At 37.8% G+C, this 13,129-nt stretch overlaps 1 protein-coding gene across 7 annotated transcripts in view; it reads right to left on the reverse strand.

Annotated features, from left to right (window-relative positions):
• Nucleotides 1–13,129, reverse strand: part of BANP (BTG3 associated nuclear protein) — a 144,918-nt gene that overhangs the window by 55,426 nt on the left and 76,363 nt on the right. For all 7 annotated transcript variants that reach the window (XM_027465797.3, XM_072043898.1, XM_027465795.3 and 4 more), the window contains exon 11: nucleotides 12,649–12,693. In XM_027465797.3, coding sequence (XP_027321598.3) covers nucleotides 12,649–12,693 — 45 coding nt within the window. The remainder of the gene's footprint in view (nucleotides 1–12,648; nucleotides 12,694–13,129) is intronic.

The following is a 13,129-nucleotide window of genomic DNA, read 5'->3' on the forward strand; positions in this document are numbered from 1 at the left end:
TGAGTTTTGGCATATTTCTGTTTGCAACTCCTTTCTATCTCCATACAAGCCCTTTTACCAATCAATACGGTCTCTTTTGTATATTGAGCTATTATAAAATACATTAACCTTGAAGGAGAACACAATCCCACCACCAAAGCCAACAACAGAAGTCACTGTGCTGTTGGTGAAACAATCTCATTCATTTTTCAGAGCATGGTCTCTGGTTTGGTGTTTCTTACAGCCCCTTCTGCTCTCTACGTGCACCCCTCCTTTGCTCACGCATCCAGCACAGCAGATATCCTACCCTTGACACACACGCTACAGTCTTCCTACTGCTATTCATGCAAAATGCTTTAATACCTGCCTTTTTGTTAATAAATTTCCCCAAAATTGCACAACACACCTGGAAATTAAAAGTACCGACTCGTATCTTTTTCACTGCTGGTTGTTTCCTCTCCTTACCTACTGGCACCATCGACATTTTGCCTCTGTCTGAGCCTGATGCATTAAAGCAACTTATACAACCCTCATTTTCTTGACCATTGAAACCAAGGAACTGACAGTTTTGGAGTCAACACCACAGTACCAGCTCTGCAGCAAAACCCAGGTTGTGTTTTATTTCCAGGACTAAGTGAGATGGGCTGGATTTGAAGACAGCACCTCCTTCTGCGTTACTGCTGCGGGACAGATACCTCATTTCAGTGTCATTACCAGCCACTTGTAACAAACCAGTAAGTAAAAAATCACACTAACATGATAAATAACTTGATTATAACGCTTGCTGCTGGTGAACTCTGCAATGCTTGTAGGGTTTAACACAAATATTTAGCACCATTCCAGAAGTATGGAATGATATGTTTCAAAACAGTTGTAATAATAATAATAAATGAAGCAATATATAAAACAGACTCACTCATAGCCTGGTCCTGGTTGGAGCCCAGGGTTTCTATCAAAGGAAAAGAGTATCTGTGCATGAAGCACAACTACTGCTTTTTGCTTCCAGACCAGTCAGGAACTGATAGCTCTAGATGAGTAATTGATGGAGCCTGTATACAACAATTAATCCCAGCAGACTGGATCAAATAAAATCAATCAAGTTTATAATTTAAAGTACTTATTCCAGAAAGAAGACTTCTGTTCACAGAACACGAAAGAAACGTCTAAAGCATGCTGCTGTGGATGATTTTCCAAATACACTTTCCAAATGTTACTCTCAGTAACACAGAAAGATTTTCAATACACTAAATATATTTCAGATAATTAAAATAGCATCTGAGCTCAGAACTGAAAGCTGTGCTGCTGATGCGGGATTTCAGTCTCTAGAATAAGCCACAAATTGGTCATTTTGTAGTTTTTTAATGTCAGAATCTGCATGAAACGAACATTAACTGTTAAAAATATCCAACTGCAGAACTAAATGGTTTGTTCTAAGTCAGCATACAAATCACAAAGGGATGCTCTCTGATCATCCTTCTTCAATTAGGTATTTCCTCAGCTGCTTGAAAAAATTTTAAGAATTTAAGAACTCTGAAAAAGTGGACTGAAAATATATTGGAACTATGGAAAGGATTAAAACCAAACAGCAGACATGCAAAGTCTATCAGCTGGTGAAATCTCACTGCTTAACATTATCTTGCAAAAGCGCTGGAAAGTCCATGTAAGCCACACAGGTTTTTGTCTAAAAGATAAGCTTGTTCTTCATTTGCAAACAAGTCACTGTGGTTTAATTTTAAAAAGGGATAGCTGTTGTGGCCATACCCTTCAAAAAAGTAAACGTTTTAAAAGAGAGAAGATGAAACAGGGAAGCTGTTTCACTTTTTCACACATTTCAATTGGTCACAAAAAATTTAGTAAGTCATGACCACCATTTGTGAAACACCAAAAAAAATCCCACACATCATTTAACATAGGCAGACAATACAGAAATCTGGAGACAGGTCTAAATCATCAAGATTTACTGTTGTACTTAATGCGGTGCAAAGTTTAACTGTGTTTTAATGGCCTGAACTCTATACCTGCCATTTAGCAAGCTGACAACACATACACATGCACGCAAGTATTTTGTTTTTCATCGGGATGAAATGAGATCTCTCCGTGCCGAGCAGATAAGCAATCAGCAGGGTCAGCCAGCAGCAAGCAAGTAGTTGCTATCCAGCTAAGGATATATAAAATATATGATGTCAACCCATCACAGGCACTGACAATCCAATTGTACCGTTCATCCCCCAAATTTTTCTTGGGCTGAAGTCTGGAACGTGGGACAGTGATTTCTGAAAACACACATGATGCTAGGGGCATCCCTACTACTTCAAATAACTGAGCAGGGAACTATTACAACATGCAAAGCGATGGGATAAGGACCTATTTGCAGCATAAAGACGGGGCTCATATCACATGATGAGAAAAATCATAAATGAAGAGCATTAAAAAATAAACAAAACAAAAAAGAAATGATTTCTGTAGATTAGCACAGCAAGATAGCTTTGTGATGACTGCTATTCTACAAGCAGAGATTTTTATTACCAAAATCTCTAATAAGAGACAGCTTAGACCTATGCCTTCTATGAAGGTAGAGAAAATTATTTTTCCTTATATTTAAAAGATTATCACTTCATATCTCATCTCTTCTTATTAAGTTTACAGCAATATTAAAACAAGATTTGGGTGAATAAAGAACATAATATACTCCAAAATAGAGAACATATTCTTTGGAGCATTATAAATGCTCCTGTCTGCTTGAATGGAATTTTAATGGAACAACCCACCCTCTTAGGAGAAAAATAAAAAAAAGATGACAGAAAATATTATCCTTTTCCAAAACCTTCATTAAACAGCCTTGCTTTACAACCACCAGATCACTCTATGGACTCTCGTTCAGGGACGGTATCAAAGTACCTATAAGTGATCCACAAATCATCTTTATTAATTTTTCCACCAACCAGAACACTTACACAAAAAGAAACAAATAATTTGGAAAAAAAAAAAAAAAGTAATATTTTTCAGTATTAAAACAAGCTGGTTTTAACACATTCCTGCACACTTTACTACTTTTGATCAGTAAGCCAAAGAAAAGCAACTAAGTTTGTGATGTGAGAAAGGTAGGAGTGCAAGACTCGATAGGTCATTAAGATATTGTATTGGGAGCTGGGACTTCTGAACAGAAGACGAAAATAGTTGTGTGACATAATGTCTAAATCTCGAGAAGCGCAAGGGAAAAGCTCTATGTTTAAAACACAGACATTATATTCTGCTCTTAGAGCCAACTATCTGCTGGAATTTACTATTTGCTCCCAAAACAAATCTTTACCTGCGTCACTGAAATGAAGCATGAAAGCAGGGTCAAATTTGAATCTTCTATTATTAATGGAAAGCCATTTCCTTCATGTTGCACTTTGCCAAAAGCTGAACTGACTAAAAAAAATGCCATAAATACATTAGAGATTTTGCTGCTCAAGATTTTGTTTACTTTGCCTTGAACAGAAGATTTTTATTTTTTTTTCAGCATATGAAGGTAGGCTGGGTCCCAAAGTAGAAAAGACGAAAAAAAGCAAGGCAAAGCACTGTGTGGTGCTGAAGTGTAGTAATTACTGATCATCAAAACATGGGAAAACATCTTAAATAAGCTGACTTGAAAGGTTCTTTACCCGAGTTGCATCCTTCTGCTGCTTTGGCTTTGCACGGCCAGCCTCCTACTTTCTGATTAGGGAGGCTCACTTTGTAATAAGACTTTTTGTTGCAGCTTGCCTAAATTACACTTGTAGATTAAAGCAGAAGGAAATGGTTAGATTTGAAATGAGAAATAGCAATTTGAAATGTTTACATTCGTCCTACGTACGCAGTTGAATTAGTTCAGAGCAGCCCAGCGCTGCATCATGCGGAAGAAATTTCTCAGTCTGCTGGACTAGGCCCACACTCCTTAAATCTGACAGGACAACCTCGAGGCAAGATTTGAAGTTTACATTTAGACTTTATCTCGTTCATAATTCAACTGGTAAAACAAGAAGGGTTTTCGAAATCTCAGGCAAGTATTGTGGTACCCAGGGAGCATTAGTGGACTTCAGAGGAGACCCCGAGCAGAGGGCAGGCCTGCCCAAGGTTTCCTGAGCTCACATCTTAAAAGAGATGCTGAGCAGCAGAATGACAACAATTAATGACCTTTAACAGACTGCAGCACATGAATAGCTGCACACCAAACCCGAAGTGCACTGTAACAGCAGCTTAATACGTGGTTTATCTCCAAAGTAGCAATTCCTTTCTTCCATTCCCGATAAACTTGGTTAAGCCTGTTCCTTTCTTCCATGTTTCCTTCCTTTTCAACATGTAAAATCTACTTGGATATGTACTGGCACAACAAAGTACTATTTCCACTATTACATTTAGAGGAAAATGTCACCACACACAGATCAGTTTGTTCATGCACTAAGGGGACTGACGTGCAATAGCTACTGCTTGTGTCATCCCACACGTGTGCAGTGAGCTTATCTTTTATGATTACTTCATCAGCACATAATAACTGCTTTAAAGTCAAGGGAAGAAAATGCAAATATATGTTAATTTTCCAAAAAATCATCAGATCAATCCCAATCCAATGTGAATAAAAAAAAAAAAAACAAAGTTAAGCCAGCATTCAGGATCAGCAACCACCCAATGAAAAATTATTTTCCATAGCTGGGGATATCATAATGGTAAATAAATTCATCTAAGTAGTTGTTATTAATAGTATTAATTTAGCTGGGAAATGGTGCCACTCCTCCCATGCAAAACTCCAATGAAACAAAACCAAAACCAAACAGAGCAGTTGTATATTTTCTGCCCATCATCACAGAGATTCATCTTGTCTTGTCTGCTCTCCCACTGGCTTAATGTAAACTTGAATAACAAATGGAAAACAGGCAAAGACTCTAGAAGTCCTTGCTAAGCACTCTGAAAGCACTCTGAAAAGGAGGGAATATTTATCCATCATGATGAATGAAATCGGGTTCAATTTCACGAATACCAAACTGCTCCAGGGACTGCCAATGTATAGCCGTTACATCTTGGAACAGAAAAACGTAGTAATGAACATGTCTTAGAGTGGAAAATGGAACACCTGACTGCCATCAGGGCTTCAAAGATGACTACATTTGAGAATGGGCCATGCTGCTGGAAAAACAGTTTTTCCTCTTGACCCAGTTCAGGATAGTGTTCTGGGGATGCATCAGGCCAGCACGAACATCGCCGGCTTTCTCTGTAAAATAAAGCAGTACCTTCTGGCACAAAAAAGCGCAGACAAAACCAAATACAGCCAGTTTACTAATGAAACTTGTGACCCAATAAAGTCAGCAGGGATGTGATACTGCTGACTCTCTGGTATAAAAGATATTTTTTTACTGCCTTCCCAGCAGAACGCATAATTAAGCAGTAAGAAGTTGGGGACAGAACAACGGGAAGAAAAAGAACTTAAATCTCAGCAAGGTGAAGGAGACAACAAAATTATAGCAGCGACTAGTTACCCTTTTTGTACACTGCTTAAAATTTGCCAGGGTTGCCCTCCTACCCCCTTTTAAAAAATATTTGTATAGGAAAGGAGCTACAAAGCAACTTTAAGCAGTAAAAGTCACGAGAATTGCTATATGTGGGCAGGTTAATGCAGTGAAACTCCTACTGAAGTGAAAAAAAGAAAAAAGATTTTCTGCCTTTTCTTTACTTTGAATCTATGAATAATAAAAAAAATAGCAATCACTTTTTTGTAACAGAACATCACGGATCTTTACAGAGAAAAATAAAATACTTTACACGTTTTGACATTTAAAACCAGAAGAATAAAAACTGAAGCAACTTTCCAGTCATTGTGGCTTTCAGTATCTGCTACAGCTTTCTGCAACGTCTGAAGAACTTAGCCGTTCAATAACTCATTTCTGAAATTCCACATAATTATCCAGGAGAGAAATACAATTATACACAACGAGTAAGCACACGTGCTCATCGTGTTTGAAAAAGTACACTCACTGCCAGGCTCTCCAAGGCAGCTGAAAGGCAGAAGGATCGTTTAACGCAGTGACACAGACATGGACAGAAATGGTCCCCTCCTCACTGGATTAGAGTTTAAGTCTTACCAAAACAGAATCCCTGGATTTACAACACAAGTGGTTTTCAAAAATGGTACCTCATCTATAGAGCAAGGCCTCATTGACTTTCAATGAGCTTCTAAATCACTCAGCATTTTCTCTGAAAGTGGATAAATTATGTTAGGTAGTAAAACATACTTGGCGTTTTCAGTGAAAGATCAGAATTATTTTTGCATTCTCCAACTACAGAGAGTGTATTTTTTTCCATTAATGTATCCTAAGTAGCAGATCCCCTTCTGCACTTTAGTTCATAGTCTCTTATATTTTCTTGACTGCTGTTATGGAACTGCGTTTTCCCCAATATCATCTCCTATTATTGAGTAAAGAAATTCATTGTTCTGTTGTCAAATATAACAACGTGCAGTGAGCTACTTGTAACAGAACCACGATGACAAGGACCATGGAAGATCAGCTGCTATGCCACTGGACAGCATCATACCCTGGTTTACAATTACAAAAGAGGTGCAAACCTTCTACAAATGCATGTTAAATTCTATAAATTCAATACCTAAAATTCTCATAAAGTTTTTTTTTTCAAGTTTATTTTTTTTTAATCCATACAGATCTGTAAATCTTAATATACTTAACTGTTTTAAGATTATTTTTCTTGATTTTCATGTCCTAAAATAAATGTTTAACTGAAGTACTACCTTCTCTAGAAGACTAAGTTTTCAGAACTTAGAAGTCTGTAAGTCTGGCATGTATTTTGGTTTATCTGCTAGCAAGAAAAGAATTTAAAGTGGAGAAGAGCTCTTCTGTAGGCTGCCAAAGGAGTGTATGTGCAACAAAGGACAATCCTCGTGAAGAAAAAAAAAAAAAAAAAAGGAAACATTGCAATTAAAATGCTCTTGCTAAAGTTTAAGTAATCTTACTTTATCCATAAGTACATAGTGCTTCTACATCAAATTTGCATAAAGCACTTTTTTTTTTCCCATTTTGTTTCAAAATCATTCTGTTCATTTTTGCTCCTAAAAATACAGCCGACCTGCAAGACTTCAGTACAACCTATTAGCAAAGAGTCACTTAGAAATAACCAGTTACTTTTTCAAAACCATACAGGCAGTGTCTGAGTTCCAGCTGCACTATATTGGGTCTTTAATTTTGTTGTTTTTCTTCTAACAATCCTGTTTGTTTCTCTGTGCATATTATTCAAAGCAGATGTGCTGAAACAGGACAAAGCTTTTTCAATCTACTACTACAGCTGGTGCAGAACGTAAGGTCTTCTTCCTCTCCCTCCTTCGCACACAAGCACACACGCGTGCACACACAGCCCCTATGTCAGCAATGCATGCAGAAAGACTCACACTGTGAATGTGTCTCTGTCCCCATGGTACGACAGTTTACAAGGTTGATGTCGGAGCAGCACATTCCCTGCACTTCAAATTTCCTCCTCATTTCTTAGTTTTTGCTGAGAAGGTAGCTGACAATCATCTTAATACTACTGCCCTCTACTGCTTAAAAATTAGGGCCAGGAAAAAACACTCCTACATTATAATCATTCTTGACCAAAGAATCCCAATAACAATTTTTAGGATTTTTAAATCCAGAACTTTTTAATTAGATCCATTATATGAGAATTGAGAACTGTGAAATACGGTTCTTTTCTTTGTTTCAGATAATATGGTATTATTGAAGTTGGTAATATTGATAGAATGTGCAGTATCTATTTCCAAAGGCAATCAGAATGCATATTCAGAAAATACTTTAGACGGTTTCTCTCTCAATGAAATAACATCTGCAAAACGCATAGAAGTGAGCAGAAGCCGAGTTAATATTTCAACACATTTTTGTTTGTATAACTGAAAATCACGCTCAAGTTACGGACTAAATTGGACATTAAAAAACCATGGTGCCCTCGCTAAAAGCCAAGTGTGAGCATCTCAGTAATTGTCAGGGAGGTCAAAAGAGGCTTAACGTAAGCTCATGAGTTATTTCTTCTACAAACAAACCTATTCTCATTTTAGTTTGATCTGATCGCAAGTAACGGTCCCTGGATTTTACGTGGAATTATTAGAATGAGCAGGGTTTCTTCTGAACATTTGGAACCATTTCTCTCTTTTCCATCGCTCAAAGATTTAACAGCTTGCCCTTCGCTTCAGACTACAGCAGAGTACAGAAGTAGGACAGATGTTTCAAACATAGGTGGTGAGGTCATATCTCCTCCTGCGCTGTATTACAGGGTGTGCTGCGTGTATTGAAACCAGATCTGAACAAGACATCAGATTCATTCTCCTCCTGAGGACATTAAAGACAAGCCTTCGCCGATCTGTTTCTCATACCCGTGTATATCCTAACTTTTAAGGCCCAACAGCAGCTAGCTGCTACTTTGCAGCACTGGAGTCTGCTGTATTTTCTCCATCACAATGGCAATTTTGCAAGAATCTCTTTTCTGATCGTGGATTCACGAACTCTCTTAACAATCATCACGCATATATTGAGGATGCTTTTCTAAAGCTTACTTGGTGAGCCACCTCCACAGCCCTGCACCTGAACTCTCCCAGATCTCAGAACTGCCCCAAAGCCCCCAGCAGCAAGGTCAGGGCCAAAGTTCAGTAGGAGATAACGTACGAATGCCTCATTGAGCAGCAGAAAAATGTGTTAGTGTTATTAAGGTGACCCCCTCGCTCTCTAGGTATACGTAACTCAACAGTTGTGGATCCATCTCAGTGTACCACTGATGACAAATTTATCTAGAAGAGACTGTGTCTACAACTATCTAAGATGTCAAGTTTCTTTTTGAAAATGGTAATGAATCAAGAAGCAATTCTACGTGTTTATTTCATACACACAGGAGGAAGAATGAGAGTACAAAAGCAATTTACATTTGCTAGCTTTTTGCTGCTAAACCCTACGTACTGTTTGTTCTGGATCCCCTCATTATTCTAACTTACCTACAGATACTGATACTTGAGATTAAGTGAACTAATGCTGCTACTCTTATTAATTATTTGTTCATTGAGCAGAACAAATTATCAGCTCTCCAGTAATATATATGATCTTATTTTAGATTTTAAAGTGCATTAAATTTTTAATTTAAAAACTAAGGCTATTAGTTGAAGATCATTTGCCTGGTGTCATTTTAATTAATTTCTACAATGGAGAAACACTGGCTGTGCAGATGTAAAAAAAAAAAAAGAGTGTCTAAAACATGATATCAAGGACTGTCAAACTGCTGAAGTCAGCCTCTTCTACCCCTCTACACCCCAATAGATTTCCAAACCGTGTGGCACCATGTCAGCACAGCTTCTGCAGGATGCACACTCAGCACCTCCTGGGATGTGGGACATGGAAGTTGACAAAAGAAGAAAATGATGAAGTTCGGGAAAAAGGAGGCCAGGTGATCAGAGGAAAGAGAGAGACACATCAGAAAACTTCTCCTAATTCACAGGTATAAAATGCCAAGCCCACAGAAATCCCCACTGGTCAAAGGCTTCAAGTGTTAGTTAATACGAAGTCTAATTATTTTTGCAGTTTGGTATTTTTATTAAACGTGCATTGAAATATGAAGCTTTCAGCTAATAGAACACATGTGTAGGTAGAGAGTTTTTCTTTTTGGCATGATTTCATTAGTTCCATGAACAATGATGCCAGAAAAACAAGATCTAAATTCAGTGCAACTACCAGGACGGACGATTCAGAGTGGGGTTGGGGGGAGAAAAAGAAATCAACAACTGCAACACTCTGCAGAGAAGCTACCATTTACTGCCAGCATCACAAGGCGTAAAACGTATCTATCACCTTGAAGGGTTTACTGATAACATTTCACAGCCAATTTATGCCATTTTTTACTTTTGTTCTTATGAAGTTATCAGCTCCATGCGTTGCAGCCCCGGCTTCTTGTAAACCTTTAAGTTGTGGTTCAGAGCAAAAACCTGCATCAAGAGGCAGACCTAAACCTCGTCTGAACAGGCAGAATATTTGAAGGCTGGGAAGTGTATGATAATACATGGGAAACAGAAGAATAAGATGAATTTTCAAAGGGAACATTATGAAGCCAAGCTGAGACCTCGTACTATTAATAAGTACATATTGGTCAGCTAAGAATATTTGATAGCTGACTAAGGTCTCAAATGTGACACATTACTCACTTTCCCTATTATCAATATTTTTTGGTGTCCCCTGGCAGAGTGCACTGGATTTCCTAACGAGGAAAAAAAAGACCGTCTCCTGAAAAGTAATGGACAGGTGGGAAAACCACAGAAGTCCTTTTGATCACAGGTCATGTACAGATGACTGCAAGCTACCGGATTGTTTGACTTCCATTACCACCAAACCGTATCATATGACAGGTTTTTGTGCTCTTATCCCACTGCGAGTGCCAAGGAAAATGTATTAGTTTCAACTTCCATTCTTAAACCACAAACAGAATTTAGTTTAACTCATTTTCCTTTGCACTTTTTTTATGAGCTAATAGCTCAAAAAAAGGTCGCTCGGCACAGATCAGCTGATCAGCAGAAGCCAGTTGAGCCACGGAGCTCCCCTCTACCCCCTGGCATAAGGCGCACGCAGCTGCTGCAAGGAATCATGTGAGTGCTACTCATCCACTTCACTGCAAAACAGCCCCACAGGGCTCCAACTGCTGCTGAAGGTTTCAATGTCTAGCAAAGAAAGGAGATAAAATCCCCTAAATAGTTGCTTGCTCCTATTTTTTTTTTTTTTGGTCCACTGGAAAAGCGTTAAGCAGTGAGTGCTTTTGGAGATGCTTAAAGGTTGCTGTGGATTAGTGCAGATGCCAGCTGAAGCGTGACAACGCCAGGCTGCCAAGTCCCACGGGACAGCAGGTACTCTTCTGCACTAAAATGCAGCTGAGAGCATGAAGAAAAAAATAAAAGGTTCCTTGGAAAAGCTGGATGCTAAACTTCACTTCCTACATACACAGCCACAACCACTTAGTACCAAATTATCTCTATCGTATACACGGTATGTAATAGCACTGATGCCTTCATACAGATAACCTACTGATGTTGATTTCAACAGAAATCAATTAAATCCTGCTTTTCTTCCCTATCTTGTGTATACTGTCACACACTTCAGTGAACAATGTACCCATATAGATATACCCACACGTGCACACACATTTACAACCAAGCACTTTCAGAACACCGTTTTTCCAGTGCAGCTTTATTTTCCAGGTACTAATGCAACTTGGTCAGATGATCACCAAAACCCACAATTTATGCGCATTTGGATTTTGTAAGCTTTTTTAACTTCGTAACTATTTTAGCACGAGACACAGCCTGATGTTATTGTTGTATGAGAGGACTCACAGGTCCCTGCCTAGCAAGGGGGATTTCCAGGAAAACATTTATCATCCAAGCATTTCTCTCAAAAACAGCCTGGATTTGCAACAGTTTTCTAGACTACAGTATTTGTTTTTATGTGAGAGATGCAATTTGTGGCATACTTGTTATGAATATGTATTATTTAATACACCAAATACAAATTAATCCATACATGTCATTGTCAGAGATATACACCATCACCCAATATTAATTTTCTAAGACAACATAATTTTGATAGCAATATTTTCCTCATAAGGAAAAGTGAAGATTAAGTTCTAAAACAAAGGTTCTGATATGTCTCCAAAAAATCACCTTTCTTAGTCTCACTTCTGCAAATGTATTCTGGATTAAATTCTCAGTAACAAGGATTTGAAGTGCAGGGTTTTTTTTAATCTTGATTTTTTAAAATACAGATTAGATTGCTTCCCCATATAAAACACTGTATGCGGTCAAAAGTTTAGAGTACCAATAACTTTTCAAGGCCTTAGAGTTCAAGAACCTTTGTGGTCTAAGCCTTTTCAATTCAGTGCAGTACTCAAGTTCTAGCCATATGTCTCACAGCTTATTATTATTCAACACGAACAAGAAGAAACATAACAAAATTTTTCAAGTGGCCTGGCTAGAAAGCTTCCTACCAGAATATTCTTGTGCTGTGGGTATTGTAATAATTCAGCATTTAGTAAAGCATGTCTGAGATCAGATGTTAACAATTTTGCCAACACCTGACATGGAAATTCTGCTAATTTAAACATTTACTGACTCATCACTCAAAGCAAAAACTTTTTTCTTACCTCATGTATGCCTAAGCACCTAATAAAGCCATCTTATCAAAAAGAACAAAAGCAGATGTGAAAGATCAGTTTCTCCCAAGACAGTCATATAATGAAAAAATAGCTGCTTAAAACTCAGCAATAAATGTTCTTAGGTTTGCACAGACTGCAGTCCACATCTGGCCACAGTGACAGTTGATAACACGGAAAAGAACATACTGTACGTAATATAATCAATCCCGTTAGTAAACATACGAGTGAAGAGGCCAAAGAAAGTATAAAACACAGGGATAAATTATATTGCAGGAGGAATGATATAAGTTTGGTCAAATAGTTTTAGTCCACAGACAAAATACTAAGTTTGTTGTCTCATTTTGCAAGTTTTTATTTAAACAAAGGCCAGAACAGATTTTGTTCTCTGAAACAGACACCAGTAATGCCAAATCATTCCAATTGCAACAACAATTATAAAGTAAAATGCTGCTTAAAACTCAGCTCTGTTCCTACCTGCCCGTCTTGACCAACATGAACTTGATGTATCTGTAGGTTTCCCTGTAAAATAAGAGCATTGACAATAAATACAAGTTGGGAATTCAGAAAGTTCTCTATCCTGAAAAAGGCCTGTTTCTCATCTCATTATTAAACAACTTCAATATTAAGGAAATCTATTAATTTAGGAAATTCTTCTGAGGGCTATTTTGGCAATTCAGCTACACTTCAATGCTCGGCACTTTAACCACAGAGGATAAACAGACTTTTAAAAAAGCAAGGAGGTTTTTCAGCACCCGCATGTTTTCATTTTTGAAAGATAGTGTGTAATGTACAGCACTTTCATGCAAAGTCTGATCGTATGGCCTTTGAGGTAAGATTTTCATTTTTACTTATATAAAACTAAAAATGTAAGTGAAAGCCTCACTAAACTAGAATTAGCAGCGTAATATTTATTTGTATGGAGTGCTAGTCACTGCCTATGCTAACATGTTTTTGA

The sequence above is a fragment of the Anas platyrhynchos genome, chromosome 12 (genome assembly GCF_047663525.1).
Source record: "Anas platyrhynchos isolate ZD024472 breed Pekin duck chromosome 12, IASCAAS_PekinDuck_T2T, whole genome shotgun sequence".
NCBI lineage: Eukaryota > Metazoa > Chordata > Aves > Anseriformes > Anatidae > Anas > Anas platyrhynchos.